General features: G+C 49.4%; 5 protein-coding genes across 5 annotated transcripts; 2 read left to right on the forward strand and 3 right to left on the reverse strand.

Annotated features, from left to right (window-relative positions):
* Positions 1 to 29: 29 nt before the first annotated feature.
* F5147DRAFT_694582 (ribosomal protein S8) lies at positions 30 to 1,077 on the forward strand. Its single transcript, XM_041437316.1, has 3 exons — positions 30 to 229; positions 279 to 770; positions 817 to 1,077. Exon 2 carries the CDS (start codon positions 284 to 286, stop codon positions 746 to 748), a length of 465 nt encoding a protein of 154 aa, XP_041293083.1. The 5' UTR covers positions 30 to 229; positions 279 to 283; the 3' UTR covers positions 749 to 770; positions 817 to 1,077.
* A 1,678-nt stretch (positions 1,078 to 2,755) lies between these two features.
* Positions 2,756 to 6,049, reverse strand: F5147DRAFT_635742 (stress-activated map kinase interacting protein 1-domain-containing protein). Its single transcript, XM_041432899.1, has 10 exons — positions 5,855 to 6,049; positions 5,030 to 5,797; positions 4,236 to 4,975; positions 4,107 to 4,181; positions 3,801 to 4,059; positions 3,517 to 3,749; positions 3,385 to 3,461; positions 3,254 to 3,331; positions 3,020 to 3,203; positions 2,756 to 2,967 (listed from the first exon to the last, which is right to left on the reverse strand). Exons 1-10 carry the CDS (start codon positions 5,875 to 5,877, stop codon positions 2,876 to 2,878), a joined length of 2,529 nt encoding a protein of 842 aa, XP_041293084.1. The 5' UTR covers positions 5,878 to 6,049; the 3' UTR covers positions 2,756 to 2,875.
* A 708-nt stretch (positions 6,050 to 6,757) lies between these two features.
* F5147DRAFT_694585 (WD40-repeat-containing domain protein) lies at positions 6,758 to 7,729 on the reverse strand. The gene has a single exon (XM_041437317.1). The coding sequence runs from the start codon at positions 7,629 to 7,631 to the stop codon at positions 6,951 to 6,953; it is 681 nt and encodes a 226-aa protein (XP_041293085.1). The 5' UTR covers positions 7,632 to 7,729; the 3' UTR covers positions 6,758 to 6,950.
* Positions 7,730 to 10,785: 3,056 nt separating this feature from the next.
* F5147DRAFT_576621 (uncharacterized protein) lies at positions 10,786 to 11,818 on the reverse strand (the record flags this gene model as incomplete). The annotated part of the gene is made up of 3 exons (XM_041431333.1): positions 10,786 to 11,427; positions 11,482 to 11,532; positions 11,582 to 11,818. The coding sequence occupies 3 exons, from the start codon at positions 11,816 to 11,818 to the stop codon at positions 10,786 to 10,788; spliced, it is 930 nt and encodes a 309-aa protein (XP_041293086.1).
* A 2,737-nt stretch (positions 11,819 to 14,555) lies between these two features.
* On the forward strand, positions 14,556 to 15,571 carry F5147DRAFT_694599 (fungal hydrophobin). The gene is made up of 3 exons (XM_041437318.1): positions 14,556 to 15,024; positions 15,082 to 15,243; positions 15,294 to 15,571. The coding sequence occupies exons 1-3, from the start codon at positions 14,899 to 14,901 to the stop codon at positions 15,339 to 15,341; spliced, it is 336 nt and encodes a 111-aa protein (XP_041293087.1). The 5' UTR covers positions 14,556 to 14,898; the 3' UTR covers positions 15,342 to 15,571.
* Positions 15,572 to 15,830: the final 259 nt, after the last annotated feature.

Consider the following 15,830-nt stretch of genomic DNA (forward strand, 5'->3'; position numbering starts at 1 on the left):
AGATCACCATCGGACTTCGAACTAAACCTTCTGGCCGAAAGTTGCAACTGAATTTTGTCAATTGCCAAGTCTTTGGGCCAATTCCTTTCTGCAGTCCTACACACTACGTATACATAGAACACGACAGAGACGCCCGGGAAATCAAAGAAGTATCGGCTCAATCTGTGCAGAGAACACTTAGTCACTGCTTGCATCCGCACTCAACCAAGGTGTCATACTTAATTGTCTCGTGCGTTCAATTGCGTCTCATATGTGTTCTTCTGACCTATTTGATATAGTTGCAATGCCTCTGCCATATGACCTATGCGCTCGCGTCCAGAACGCCTTTCGAGCACGGCACCACAAAATAGCAGTGGACCACACAACACAAAACCTTGGGATCCTCAGCATACTCCTGCGGACCGGCTTCATCTCCAACGTCACGCGCGGAACCATTGAGTCACCCTCTCCCACTGACTTCCTCCGCGTTGGTGAAGCCCAGCGCCGTATATGGGCCGAGCTTAAATACCGCGATGACCGGCCTGTCCTTTCGGACATGGAGCTCATTAGTAGACCCAGTAGACGCATTTTCATGGACATTGGGGAACTGCGGCGGATTTGCTCCGGACGCCGTGCACAAACGATTAAACCTTTGGGAATGGGCGAAATTGCGGTGGTGCGGACAAAAAGCAAGGAGCATGAATGGTTGGAGGCACGAGAAGCTTTGCAATTAAATTTGGATGGGGAGGTGATCTGTCGAGCTCGTTGACCCCGTCGAGGGTCATTTGTTGGTGCGCAACAAGAGGTCATGGTTTGTTCATCTAAATTACTCTCTAGCTGTCCTACATATCAAACAGACTTATTCAAACGTTCACCTCTTCAATGCCGTCTCGTGACTACAATCGCCATATTCGCTACCTGAACTCTTGCCAGAGATCCTAGGAAATTCATTCTCGGGGCGCTTCGTGTTCAATCTTTTTCATCCTAATTTTTTCTTTCAAAGGACCGCTTTTGACACTCAACATCCATATTGGATCGGTGTCATGATATCTTCACGCGTTGCTTGGTGAGCAATTGAGCTCAGGGTCTGTATGACATCCAATAATTTTATGGCCAAGCCCCAATCTATTTATGCTGCAAAATCGATACTTCAATCGTGCTCGTTAATACAACTGCGGGGGTCCATCCTTTGCCCGAACTCTGATATACAAGTTCTTCGGTTGTCACGCATTGACATTGATGGGTGAACAACTGAGATTGATCAGACCGTTCTGGAATAATGGTCAAGTCGGGTATACTTTGACAAGACAGATGTGCTCACAGTATCGACATCTTCGCAGCACAAGGGTTCCTGATTCGCACTGCAGCCTTGGGAGGTGCCCACAACGCTAGCCCCCGAGCACTCATTAGTTGCCCGACGCTGGACGATTCCCCCCTGTGCAAAATATTCTGTTGCCTCGGATGACTGTTATGGAATGGAAGTGAGTAATCATTTTGGCAAGTAATATTTTGCTGATGTACCGTGGGTTTCAGGTCGCAGCACATAATCGTTCCAGTGTCGCATTGCGAGTCGCCGGCTATGACGAGGATCGTCAAGGATAAAACAGCTACGATATGTGTCAACATCTTGTGTTGGGTTGACTGGTAATATCGGTATGTATGTACACAACGGGGTGGATTTGAAGCTAATTGATCTTGCTGTCCGCCCATTTATGCATCCCCGTTGTTTGATCTTGTGTCGGTAGGTTGTAGAAGTCTGTTATTTCTTCGCGAAGTCCAAGGTTTCAGTCAGCTACTACGGACCAGCAACGGTGCAACCGACCTAGCACCGAATTGGAACTAAGGCCGCAACTACGACAGCGCTCTCGCGTCCTGGACTCATAAGTTGTAAGGGTTACTCACTTTTTTGGCCGCTGCATCGTATGATTCGCCGTTTTGGAGGATAGTGCCTGTCCATGTATAAACGCAGCGCATAAACTTCCTCAAGCGCCTTTAGAATCTTTTTTCAAGTGGAGCTTAAGCGCGCATTCAGGAGATTGTTTGCTTCATCTCCATGCACTTTATGTCCGTTATTCTCGCCTAACATTTGTCCATTGTTACGGGCCCTTAGGCTGGATAATCAGCATGCAGATTGCCTATCATTGTTGACCTATGCTGGATTCTTTGCGTCGTCCTTAACGATGTCTCCATGTCCGATGTAATACATACTGTACGTACGTACTATATGGTGCCTATTACAATTGAATGCAAATCCTCGTCAATGGTCAGAAGGCATTAGCTCTGAAATTCTTCTAAGATGCAAGGTGTGTATGACTGGCCAAATAGCCAGCAAGCTCGGCAATTATATAAACACTCAGAGAACATACCATCGAACATCCTCCAAATATAACTGCGTACATCTCTGCCGCCTATTGAATATCATGATATATCATGAATAGCTCTTCATGATGAATTAGTACTAAGCAGCGTCGACTGAGACTATAATCTAGATGTCTCAAGACAGGAATTTATTTGCATGTTCAACGAATGAGCCAGACAGAGGTTTTTAGTGATCCATTTTGCACTCCGATAAGAGAAAAGGAGCGGTTGGCCCAACGCGAACTTGTTGCCGACACCAGCACTCCCTGATCAACATTCGTCGGAGAGGGAGAAATCACACAAGTCACATGGTCTTACCAGTTGTTGTGTATATTGTGTTGTCTCGTGTGATGATCATGCTCGTAGAATCCGTTATCCCAGTAGTTGCACCTTCTGGAGTGTCACTCAGCGCTCACTTGTCAGTTGATAATGTCTCTTTCAGCCTTGAAACGAGTTTCATGAGTTCTTCGGCAGGGGAAAAACTCTGGGAATTGGATTTCACAATTACAATGGTATGAAACAAGGACTCATGTTTTGTTTATACCACCTGTCTGCTACGCCGCAAGCGGTTGACAGTATTGGAACGGTCCAAATGGGATTTCAGCATCCGTAGGGTCTGCACAATCTCACCTGTCGCCGCCATCAGTTCGGTAGGACAACAACAACGAATACCTTGACTCACCCGCAAGCTTGGGCGTATCCGCCTCAAAGTCGTAGCGCTTGCTCCCGCTGTCCCGTTGTACGATGATCTTGAACAGCGTAGACGACTTCGCGGATTGTTGACATTGAATGATGCTCTTGATATGGAATGACACTGTCTTTCCACTATCAAAGACCGCTTTGGCCTTGTTTGTGGATGGCATGATCTGGAGGAAGACTGTCATTTCCGATCTTTGGTGATGATGGAGAATCTTACATGGATATAAACACCATCGATAGCCAAAGTGCGTTCCTGGCGAGCTAGCATAGGCATTTTGCGGTAAATGGTATATTTCTTTTATCGCAAATTAACACCGTGAGGAACACTTATCAGGAAGGATAGCGAACCTTGTATGCTGTCGCGTAGTCGGCCGCAGCGTTTAGCTGTATCTCTGGGACATCCGATATCCGTTTGGAAATAGAAGCTGGAGAAAGAAAAACACTGAGCAGCTATTCTGAGCATAAGATGGTTACTAGTACCATTTGGATCAGTGGTGCGTGCTGATCTGCTTTCGGGCTCGATGCCCAATTGAGGTAGCGTAGATCTCTTGACCAGCGTCAGCTCGCGTCTGCCTCCGAGACTAGCAACCGTGCGGTCGAGGTATGCCAGCATGTTGAGTTCGTTGACGATCAGAGCATAGTCCTTGAGGTTTGCCAGTTTGCGCTTCCGGCAAACCACTTCAAGCACCTCCTGCATGTACATACCCGCTGATCTGTGCTCAGTGGTGAGTGGGCAGTGGGTAACTTAGCAAAATGCAACTTACACAGGGATGGTGGTGGATATATGAACTGCATCAGCGGTGTCTGCAACGCGAATACGCAAAAACAACTGGGGGCCATGGCTCGACGAAGGACCCAAAGAAGATGATAAGATTGGAGTTGTACCGAACATCGCGCTTGTAGGGCCGGAGACGGACGGCAACGCCAAGCCACCTGGAGGTCCTGTATCCTGCTTCTTTGGCGCTGCCATAACTCTCGAGGGCCGTCGCTGTATCTTGCTCTCCAGTTGTTCATTTTGTTGTACTGAAAGGAATAATTAGCACTGACAAACGAAGAAAAAGGTGTCGTACTTTGCAGCGGGGTAGCAGCTAGAATAGCGAATGCCTCGAAACCAAATTTCGAGATCTTGCCCGTGCGGTCGGGTGCTATGATAGAAAAGGATGAATCTTCTGTGAGGGCAGCCAACCAACTGGACATACGCGGGAAATCCTCATCAACCTCGCCATCATCCTCTGCAATGCGCATGACCCAACCTATTGCAGAGAGCTTTGGGTCATCATCCTTAACACCTGCATTCAGTTCGGGCTGCCATCGCTCGTCCCAGTAAGTCCATAGAGCGAAACCGATGACTTCCTCGATAGTTGCGTCTTTCCGCACGTTCAGAGTCACATATTCACCACGAGGTTCTGTCGCATGCGGAAAGTAAACCTTGACGTCTACAGAGGCCGTCTCTCCCCGTCCAGATATGGCACCATACAGCTCACTGAATGGGTTGGTGGGACCACCTGATGAAGCAAGGATAGCGGTGAGAGCGGATGTATGCGGGCTTGCTGGTGCGACAGGCTTGCGTGTGAATGTCATATCGGACGGAGCGTCGATAACAGGTAGTGATATTGAGACGCCTCTTCTGCGAGTTTCATGTTTGGGAGGTGGCGGTTCAGATCGCTGATCAGGCTTTGGCACCGGACTGATCATCTCGAAGTAAGTCTCGGTGGGCTTGGAATGAAGGGTTGGAGGACACCCTTCATGAGTATTGTCCGTAGCACGATGTTCAGACACGGGGCTGAGTCGTGAGCGTGTTCGCGGGTAGGGAACAACGAACGGCGATGTTCCAAGGGTGGATATGTTAGACCCAGACAGTGCTGAGGCAGTCCCGGAGAGAAGGGAAACCCCATCAGATGCACTGTCCGAATGCATGCCTCGGGTGGCAGCGAAATCTCTGTACATGGGGCGGTGAGCTTTGCAACGACGTAGATTAGAAACACTACCGTACGGATCAAATTCGTCGACTTCGTCCATATTATCGTCTCCTGCGGCTACCAAATCATAGTCATCATCGTTATCATCTTCCAACATGCCATCCTCGTCGTCGGATGAAGAGATGTCAAGATTGAGGCTACGGGTCGCCACGGAGGGAATTTTTGGCATAGAAGCTGGAACGCCGCGGCGCGCCATCATTCGCACCCTGCGCCTGGCCTCCATTTCGGCCGCACCTTTGAATTTTGGCACAAATAGGACATCCTTTGGGAGTGGCTCAGGAGGGGTGTCGTCTTTCCGTGGTTGATGTTGCACAGGTAGAGGTTGAGAAATATCAGCCTGTTCTGAAGTCATGAGACACGGATCAACGTTACTAGCAGCAGTTATGAAGTTGACGCGCGGCAGGGCAGCGGGAGCATCAGCTCCTTCGCCATGCATTCCGGCCCTCTTTGCGATGAGAGAGGCTCGCTTTGAGGTAGAAGCGCGTCGACCTGATACTCTCAATCCAAACGCCCCAGATCTGTTGCCCATGATTGTTTGGTGGTGCTTAAGACCAGTAGCCCCAGGAAACCCCGATGAGGGCTTATCAGGAGCCTCCGAATCATCGTCTGATATAGGCGGACTGGAGGGATATTCGAGTTCTGGCCAACGATGAACATCTGCGAGTGAGGCTGCGAGGATATAAGGGTTTGATGAATAGGATGGGCTCAGGGAGATTATACGCGCGCCATAAGGATCATCGACGTTGCGCAGGTAAGACAGCCTTAGACTGTGAACTAAATATCTATATATAAAAGGCGTGAGTGCACCATTGGAATCATTCAGACCTTACCAGGCGTACCCTGGGTCACTGATGAGAGACATGACGTCTTATTCTACTGGTTCGATCGTGCCCTGACGGAGTCCAAGTCACTCGCGAGATATTTAGCAAATCACAGCCTCAACCGTCAGATATGTTAGTAAACAGTGAAGATAATAGTGCCTGAGCAAGTTTGAGCAAGTAACACCCTACGTTTGGGAGTTCAAATTGTTCGTGATATCAATAGGCAGGTCCCCGACTCCTGCGTTAGTGGAGGTATGATCCGTCATGCAACTCCGCCGGCGCTTTCCGTGTTGTCAAAATTAATATAAGTACTTACTGTACCAATTGAAATAAGCTATAATACATGGTCTTCCAGTGGTTATCATACTGCAGAGTCGCATTGTAATAAGTACTTTAGTAGTGGATCTTCGTATCATCCCAGAAATCAGAAAGCCGAAGTCTGAAATCTGGGGACTCAGGGGCTGGAACACATTAGAAATTTGCCACAGTTCAAGACAACAAGAACCGAGTGAGTTTATATTAATCATGTAAAGTCCTTCAAGGGCATGTGGTCAGCAACAACCAAGTTAAGGTGAAAATGGCCAAACCAAGTGTCACGGTAAGCCGCGCCTAATATCATGTTCCTTGAAGCTCGTTCTTATCATACACATGTTGTACTGTACGCAATGAACTATGTTCCTTCCTATTGACCCAGTCCTCTCAACATTTAAAAGTTTTAAACTATGTGTGCCGCGGCGGTGTGCAACTGAAGTCAAACGACTATCCAAAACTTCAACGCTGCGCAATCTCCAGTTTCTTTCAATCCACTCTGGGAGGTGCCTTGAACACACACTTCTCTCCATCATGATCGGTCTCGCTTGATCACATCTCTGATCACACTCATAGTCGTTCTATGCTCTCGAAAATCTGTCACTCAGTCACAACCTTTCTGACACGCACGTCGTTCGCTCCAACTACCCCAAGTCAAATAGGATGCTACGTATATAATAGACGATGAATTAACTGTGCACATCATATCGTGCTCGACAAACCATCTCTGACACCTCCGGACACTGGGACGAGACTATTGTAATGAAGAGCTATAAGGATTGGATTATTTAACTGCGAGGGAGACTCACTCCTTGCGGCAGTGCTGCCAGCGTGTCCCATGTGCCATGCAGCTCAAATCAAGCTCAACACCACTGGGTATCACAAATGCAGTCCGAGGATTATATCTGAATGCCTTTTGAGAAGCGGGTGGTACCCAGAATAAGAGCCGACGATTAGGTCCCACCATCCATCCATCTTCCTCCAGAAAATTGAACGTCGACCTGCGGTCATTATGTGGGGCGCCTGCGAGTAGCTCAGCAGTGTCGCGCAGTGCATGAGTCGGTTGTGATGAGTAGGAAATGAAGGCATCGTTCGCAGTGTTGGGTGTGGGGAAGGCTGGTGTTGGATGTGTGATGCAACTGCTGTGCGAGGATGATGATGAATGGTCTTCTTCGGCATGGTCCTGCAATGACTTCCCAATCGCTGCATACCACACCCGGACAGTTCCATCCGACGAAGAGGAAATGATGCGGGTACCATCCCGCGAGAACGAGACTGAATTGACATAATCAGTGTGCCCCCACAAGGGCTCACCGACTGGCTGCCCTGTTGCAAGATCCCACAGCCGGACAGTTCGATCACCCGAACCAGAAACGATGCGTGTCCCATCCGGAGAGAACGAAACTGAAATGACCCAGTGATTGTGCCCCTCCAAGATCTCTCTAATAGGCTTCCCCGTTACTGCATCCCACAGCCGGACTGTCATATCGTCCGAACCAGAAACGATGCGAGTCCCGTCCGGAGAGAACGAGACCGAGTAAACCTGATCAGTGTGCCCGAGGAAAGGCTCGCCCACTAACTGCCCCGTCCCTGCATCCCACAACCGGACAGTCTTATCCTTCGAACCAGACACGATACGAGTTCCGTCCGGCGAGAATGAGACTGACCAAACCAAATCAGTGTGCCCCTTCAAGGGCTCACCAACAAGCTTCCCCGTTTCTGCACCCCATAGCAGGACTGTGTTATCGTCCGAACCAGAAACGATGCGAGTTCCATCCGGAGAGAACGAGACTGAGTTAACCCCACCAGTGTGCCTGCAGAAAGGCTCACCCACTAACTGCCCTGTCCCTACGTCCCACAGCCGGACAGTCTTATCTGAAGAACCAGTTGCGATGCGAGTCCCATCCGGAGAGAACGAGACTGAACAGACATAGGCAGTGTGCCCCAACAAGGCCTCACCAACTGGACGACCTGTCGCTGCATCCAACAGCTGGACAGTGCCATCCAGAAAACCAGTGGCGAAGCGGGTCCCATCCGGCGATAGCGAGACTGAGGTAATGTAATTGGAATTGGTGTGCCCAGGCAAGGGCTCACCAGCTGGCTTCCCTGTAGATGCATCCCACAGTCGGACAGTGTTATCCCTAGAACCGGTCGCGATGCGAGTCCCATCCGGAGAGAACGAGACTGAGTTGACATAATTAGTGTGCCCCAGTAAGGGCTCACCCACTGACTTCCCTGTTGCTGGATCCCACAACCGGACAGTACGATCGTCCGAACCTGTCACGATGCGACTTCCGTCTCGCGAGAACGAAACTGACATCATCTGATCAGTGTGCCCCTCCATGGGCTCACCGACAGGCTTCCCTGTCGCCACGTCCCACAGCTGGACAGTCTTATCGAACCAGAGACGATGCGTGTCCCATCTGGAGAGAACGAGACTGACATAACCCCACCAGTGTGCCCCAGCAAAGGCTCACCGACAGGCTTCCCCGATCCTGCATCCCACAGCCGGACAGTTCGATCGATCGAACCAGAAACGATGTGTTTGCCGTCCAGAGAGAATGAGACTGATGTGACAAAAGAAGTGTGCCCTTCCAAGGGCTCACCAACCGGCTGCTGTGTTGCTGCATCCCATAGCCGGAGAGTCTTATCGTTTGAACCTGTGACGATGCGAGTTCCGTTCGGCGAGAACACGACTGAGTTAACTGACGAAGTATGCCCTGATAAGGGTTCACCGATGGCCTGCCACGCTGCTACATCCCACAGCCGGACGGTCCTATCTTTCGAGCCAGACGCGATGCGTATCCCATCTGGCGAGAATGAAACTGAGCTGACTGACTCAGTGTGCCCCAGCAAGGGCTCGCCTATTGGCTGGCCCGTCGCTGCGTCCCACAAACGCACACTGCGATCATACGATCCAGTTGCAATGCGACGCCCATCCGGCGAGAACGAGACTGAGTTAACACCATGAGTGTGTCCGCTGATCACAGTCTGAACGGCCGTCCAGTTGATATCACGTCCAGATGCTACACGAAGAGAGTTCGGAAACCGTGCAGAAAACGTTCTGGATAGTACAGAGTTGAGGGGAGAGAATGGAAGTGCTGATACATAGAGATGAGGTGTGCTGTGCAAGATGATGCCGGCGAAGAGTTGAATGAATCTCTGCACGTCCATTGCAGCGGACGAGGCATCTTCATATCCGGTGTGACCCTGTAATTGCAATTGTACGTTAGTGAGCATGTTATCTGACGCTCGATAACCGTGTGCTCACCTTCAACCACTTGGCAATGAGCGGAAGGGCGGAGACTGCGCCGCTGAGCGCATTGATGAGGCAGAGTACTTCGAGCCAGAAGAACAGTCGCTCATGGTCGAAGAATGATTTTATTTCTGTGGCGAGTTCTGAATCGAGTTTAATGCCTTGTACGTGTGAAAGCCAGAATCGGCAGGCATAGGATAGATGTGGGGGGATGCACTTTTCAATTCGTTCTCGCAGAGCGGGGTCTTCGGAGTTGGGTAGATAGGATGATTTTAAATCGCAGATATTAAAGGAAAGTTCATCCCTCATCACTCCGAGTGATGCGAAAGCAAGGTTTCGTTGAACCTTCGGCACGTCGACGAAGAACTCTCCGCTGTGTGATTGGTCTGTCAGGAAATCGCGAATGGATGCGTGAAGGGGTCGAATTGGGGTGGACGGGTCGGTGGTGCCACTGAGGAGGGATCCCATGTGTTCCACTATGACCTCCACTTTGTAACGCTCGCTTACATCTGGAAAATGGCTTCGCATGGTATTCAGGGAATTCAATGGGAGGGGTTCGGCTGTGCCAAGAATCTGTCCCATCACGGAACGAAACACTGCTAGCTGTGTTTGCTGAGACTTGAAGCTTGTGTGTCTATCCTTTGGCATGATCTGCGTCAGAATTAAGTCATACATATCATACAACAGGTGCTCCCGTTCAACAGCATCGCGGGACACTATGACATCGAACGACTGATCGGCAGATACGCCAGGGGGAGGTGCTTCGATGGATTTGCAAGCAAGACGTGCCCACTCGAAAAGACCATCAGCTTTCTTGGCCAGGGCTGTGAACTCTTTGCGCCCAAAATGCGAATGCCCCTCCAACTTCTTCGACACGTAAGCGTAGATATCACGTTCCGCCACTTCTGATGGAATGTCGTCCATGGAGATCCTTCGAATATGTTGAGCGCCCGCAAACAAATTTTGAATGTCGCGAAGCGGGCGAGAGGTGACGATAAACCGGAAGTTCTTTGGGAGTTCTGTGATTCGGGAAACACCAGAGTCCTGAGATTTACCGGAAAGAATGCGAAGAAGGTCGTAACGTGTTTCGGCCACGCCGCTCTCGTCCAATGCGTCGATCACGATCACGACAGGGCCCACGGTTGAATCTGAGAGCTTCTGCATTGGTTCCATCAGAAGCTTCTCCCATTGCTGGATGATGTCAGCTGTAGTTTTGAGCGCACTGGCATTCTGGACCGTATCTGCCAAGGCTCGCCTCATCCCCCAATCACGATCGGCCAGGTCGCGCGCGATGGTAGAAAATACCTTCTCGTGGCGACGGTCGGCTTCTCGATCTCGGTCGAAGCAATAACATGAACCAAGCCCTCCAGCATCGCTGAACCACTTAGCAATCGTGTGGGCGATGGCTGATTTGCCCTTGCCTGCAGGGCCAGATAGCCACAGCACCCGTGGAACGTCGTCTCCAGTGCTGTTCACCCAATCTGTGATCTGGGAGAGTACTTCCGTGCGCGTCCCTTGGAGGCATTGTTTCCTGGTATCTAGCCCTGCGTTCGCTGCATAAGTTATACCACTGAGGTCCAGTAGTTCGCCTGAAGAGAAATGTATAGCTGTTGCATCGGGAACAGGTACGATACTCACCTGTATGGTGGGTGTAAATAGCTACGTCCCGAGCAACTTGGTCCCGGAAGTTTTGCATGAGGGCATCCAACGCATCGCTATACCGTTGAATTTCATTGTTTGTTTCGGTGAGAATGTCTTTCCTGAGTCTCTCCCCTGTTGTAATGGGGGGAAACCTGAGCATGTGGAACGTGCAACAGCTTGAAGACTCACAGAAGCTCTTGGTCTCTGAATAATCTCTGATAAAGCGGGCGCATTCAAGGGTCTGCTGAGAGATCTGTCCAAGAATACCGCGCATTGATGAAATTTGGCTAAGCGTCTCGTCCTGGATCATGAAGCCAAAAACCTGATCCAACTTGTCGACAAGACGATGGACCGCTTGATCGCGGTCCGATTGGGCGATGACCATCTGCACCAATGACTCCTGAGCGCATGATAGAGACAAGAGAGGAAGCAAAAATACTTTTGAAGCACAAGACAAGACGCCCAGTGCAATCTTTGCATATGGATGTACCTGCAGAACGAAATTAGTTCGCTTCCAACTAACAGGAATGGGCCTATACATCTGCGAGCTGCCCGATAATATCGTCGAATATCCTGAGGGGTTGAAGATATGTATCCTGGAAGATATATGCGTCCTCGAGATCCCCTGATGCGTTTTGGGCGGCGGACGCCCCAGATTCTACAGGCCCTGAAGGTAGATTCATGCCTTTGACAGCCTTTTTGGCGTCTCGAAGTGCCGATTGGGGATCACCGCCTTGTTTCACACCAGATGGAGTATTCTGAACCTGTGCGACCATCAAAAGTTGAGAGAGAAAGCAGAAACTGAAAGGTGACCTACCTCGGGCTCGATATTCGCAGTTGACAAGGCGCTTGTGTGATCAGCATTCGGAAGAACAGGCTCGCGACTGCGCAAATTCCTCACGTTCGAGCGCTTTTGTATGATCTCAGTCTGATCTCATGCAATTCTGTTTCTCAACTTACAGAAATCTTCTTCGTTACACCATCCTTGACCTTCTTCAGAAACCGACAACATTTGCGTGGCGGTTGGGCCTGGACAAATGGGGCATCAGATTCAGTGTTCGAGAGTGTGATGGACAAGTGATGCATGTGAGTGACGTACCGAGCTTCCTCGAGCGACTGCCGTGGTGTCTGGAGGAACTGGACTCGAGTCCCTTGATTGATTGCTGTTGCTCATGGCGAATAGTTAAGGGTCAGTTGGGCGAAGTAGGCGTTGAACAACAAGAAACGTCGTTGAAATATGATAGCAGGGCATACCCTTGGCCGCGCCGCCGCGAGCCTCGATGCAATACTTATTTGCTGTTGTGTTGACCAAACTTGACCTCCGAAGCCCTAAGCATTGCCAGCAGGCTGCTTGGGGCTGCCAGGCACTATCATGATGTAACTCCGCGAAACGCCAGGAAGTCGAAGGAACGACTCGGAATATCTTCATTCATTTACCATTTGTCTATGGACAGTCGAGTTAGTTACTTAGTAAGGGCGTTCGAAGCGCGTAGGACGAAATGGCCGGTCTGTGTTACTGTAAGTCTGCGCAGACTCCGCGCCAAAGTCTTGGGGACACGTCTGGGGCCTGGGCAAAGTGTGGGGGACATGTTTGGTCGGTAAGTTCCGAGCTGTCTGTTCTTACATCGTCCCATCAGCCGCCGTCTATGTCAGCATCTACGTCAGTGGGCATGGCGATAGTCTACATTGGTTACGCTACGGCAAATATTGCAGTAGTCGCAGCAGTACTAGTGCTCCTTACCAAGGAAGGCTTTGTACATCTGATCTCTGCCCTGATACTCTAAAATGAGTCATTGTTGGAATCTTGCGATGTAGGAGTAAAACTTAAGCTTCATCTCATGATATTGATGAGCAGGATGGATGAGGGACCTCAAAAGAACAAACCAACAGTACTGAGGGGAATCTACGCGCACACCACCAAAGGAATTCAAGATTTCACAGCATCGCCGTAGTCATGTTGACGTGCTTGAAAAGATATTTCCGTTAGTGTTAGCCTGACTCCTTATGACGTGGCGAGGCGCTCTTGACTTCGTCAGGGGAGTCGTTCGTGATGCATCTCATCTGTAAAAATGATTCATTTTATCAACGTTCTCCATCTCTTTCTTGGTCGCTGAGTTGACTGAAAACCAAACTTGATATAGATAGCGCATCGAGGTGTCAAAATTTCACCAAAGAATGGATAAATTCACCTATTAGATAAATTACTTTCGAAGGAGGAATTAAGTTCGTCTTCGACTGTACTGTGGCACTGACAGTCGACTCATCAGCGCACGCGTTGAAAGTGTACCTTCTGGTATTTATATGGGGCACGTACCAAGTCCCAATCAACCAGAGTGATTATTATAGTAATCGATAAATCTGTCGTGCACAAACGATTAATTAGTCAAATCGCAGAGTCTTGCCACTGTACCAAGAGGCACTAAAATATTGAGCAGAGATTGGTAAATGAACGTTTGAAGTTTACGCCACAATATATGCGGGAACATTAATGACGTTGAAACAACCTGGTGGCGCAAGGTTGGCGAAGGGTACTTCATCGATAATCGATAATAGACCAGGCACCAACTATACGTCTCGTGCAGAAGACTGCATAGTTTCGCAAGTAGAAATGCGCAAAAGATAGATATTGGGTCAACGTCACGGTGTAGATCAGTCGTTGCCAGTCTCCCACAGAAGTATGCAGAGGGTCGGTATAAAAGAGGGGTCAAACGGTAAGACGGAGTACGCACAGATAATAATCATATAATAACGTACGTCCTGAGGTTCAGAGTACAAACTTGGGTAAGAAGGCTCAACGGACCCAAGTTGAAGTATTAATACGTTAGAAACTTAGCTTCAACCCGCAGTTACTGTACATAACTGTGTGCCACGCATATTCCCTTGGACTACCTGATTTTGACATGTACGTGGGCCAGCCTTCCTGGTTCCTCCTATGGTAGCGGATGTGAGAATCATGATTGGCAAATATATTTCACCTTGGAGGTCCGATGCGGAGCTCAGCCTATCAACATGAGCCAATATCTTGTTGTTCCAATATGTACGTCGAAATTTGACCGCTGCTTCGGCGAGGTCGGCCTTATGGTCTAGACTGATCGAAGGAAGACGGTACTACTTGCTTCGTTCCTTCGCAGTAAGTATGTAAGCGCGGTATTTGAGTCTTGTGTCGTGGAGACCGCCCCTCGGGTTTCTTTCAATGCCGTGGAGCGGAGAGGGGAATGCCAAAACTGTCCTGAACGGGCGCCGACCTCTAGATGCCTGTTGAGAACCATTAAAGAAGATATACTAATGGCATGTATCGCAATAAGTAGAAGATGCCCCAGACGTCGCGGGCAGGCAATCGGCAATATGCATAGTTTTGAATTCAAGTCGCCGAGTCAAACAGTACTTACATGGTTGACCGAGTGGTCTTCCTTAGACGAGCCTGAGGTTGTACCTGTTGTAAAAAAAATACGGTATTAGTCATTCACAAGCATGGTACTAGAATTTGTTTCCACAGCTGGTGAACAACGGCGTGTATCGGGTTTCTTTCATAAGCGGAGAGCTCGGGGAATTTCAAAACTGTCGGAAAAAGAAGTCTGGCCGTCGGTATCACGTGATGGTCGACATGATTCACCAGGATTCCAGCCGCAACATAGAAGACGCGCCTATGAATGGCATTGAATCCAACTATATGATGCCGACACGGCGGGGCTCGGTGACTGCTACGAGTTCCCGAAGTCACAAGGGCTCTCCGCAGGTATAAAGTCTGGCGGGTTCACTCGATTATTCTTTAGTTCAAGTCGCCCCCAGCTCCTTGATCAACCAACTTCAACGCTCTTTCGAAAGAATCCTAAACCCAAACTTTAGTCTTACAAAAATGTTTGTTCGTATCCTGTCCATCACGTCCCTTGCTGTTCTGGCTATCGCCACGCCTCTCGCTCTACGCGACACCAGCGGCCAGTGCAACACCGGCAACATTCAATGTTGTCAGTCGACTCAGCCAGTGAGTTTCATATATATAGCGCACCGTCTCTGTAATCCATCTAAATATCAACACTAGGTCGACGAGTACAACAAGAACCTGACGATGTCTGGGGGTATCCCCATCTTCGCTGACATCCTCGGCGAGGTCGGTCTCGGCTGCAGCCCAATCAGCGTGGTTGGTACTGGTGACGGTGCAAACTGTCTCCAGCAGCCCGTCTGCTGTAGTAACGAGTCATACGTACGTATTCAGCCTTCCTCGTTTATATCATACCTCTTAACGTTCCGTAGAACGGCCTCATCAACATCGGCTGCACGCCCATCAATCTCTTCCTCTGAGTTTTGAAGGCGGGGAAGCGCGCTTGTGATAGATGGATGAGCGATGCATCGATGAGCGCTAGCTTTGGAGGCGGTCGCTATCAGTTTGTTATAGTTTTACTTGGGCTTCAGAGGTTCCCTATTAGCAATATGTCAATGCACGCTCTTTGTTTCTAGTCGATTCGTCAGATCTTAAGCGCTTAAGCTTAAGCTTCAGAGCGTCTGAAATAAAAGTAAATAGTCTAGTCAAATCCAGCTGTCCGCCTGTTTGTCAACTTAGCCTTTTGATTTTTGGTCGAGCCCCTAGGTTTACTATAAAATTCTAAATTAGGCACTTAAGAGTTCAAACGTTCAAGCTTTCAAGGTCAAATTACACGTACAAAACACTCTAGAGCTTGCTATTAGGTCGGATGCTCCAGGATTCATTGCTTTAGCACAAGTTACCACGCTTTTCAACGTCATCGTGATTTCCATCATGTGAGGCATCATTGTATGCTTTGACGCGGCGTT

The sequence above is a fragment of the Suillus discolor genome (genome assembly GCF_016758755.1).
Source record: "Suillus discolor strain FC423 chromosome Unknown F5147scaffold_26, whole genome shotgun sequence".
NCBI lineage: Eukaryota > Fungi > Basidiomycota > Agaricomycetes > Boletales > Suillaceae > Suillus > Suillus discolor.

Excerpts from the sequence above, each read along its gene's own strand:
- F5147DRAFT_694585 (XM_041437317.1), bottom strand. The coding sequence starts at position 7,631 with ATGACAGTCCGGCTGTGGGATGCAGTAACGGGGAAGCCTATTAGAGAG.
- F5147DRAFT_635742 (XM_041432899.1), bottom strand. The coding sequence starts at position 5,877 with ATGTCTCTCATCAGTGACCCAGG. Across the intron at positions 5,798-5,854 it reads TCTCTCATCAGTGACCCAGG|ATATTTAGTTCACAGTCTAA; the intron begins GTACGCCTGGTA and ends TTTTATATATAG. Across the intron at positions 2,968-3,019 it reads GGATACGCCCAAGCTTGCGG|GTGAGATTGTGCAGACCCTA; the intron begins GTGAGTCAAGGT and ends TGGCGGCGACAG.
- F5147DRAFT_694599 (XM_041437318.1), top strand. The coding sequence starts at position 14,899 with ATGTTTGTTCGTATCCTGTCCATCACGTCCCTTGCTGTTCTGGCTATC. Across the intron at positions 15,025-15,081 it reads GTTGTCAGTCGACTCAGCCA|GTCGACGAGTACAACAAGAA; the intron begins GTGAGTTTCATA and ends TATCAACACTAG. Across the intron at positions 15,244-15,293 it reads GCTGTAGTAACGAGTCATAC|AACGGCCTCATCAACATCGG; the intron begins GTACGTATTCAG and ends AACGTTCCGTAG.
- F5147DRAFT_694582 (XM_041437316.1), top strand. The coding sequence starts at position 284 with ATGCCTCTGCCATATGACCTATGCGCTCGCGTCCAGAACGCCTTTCGA.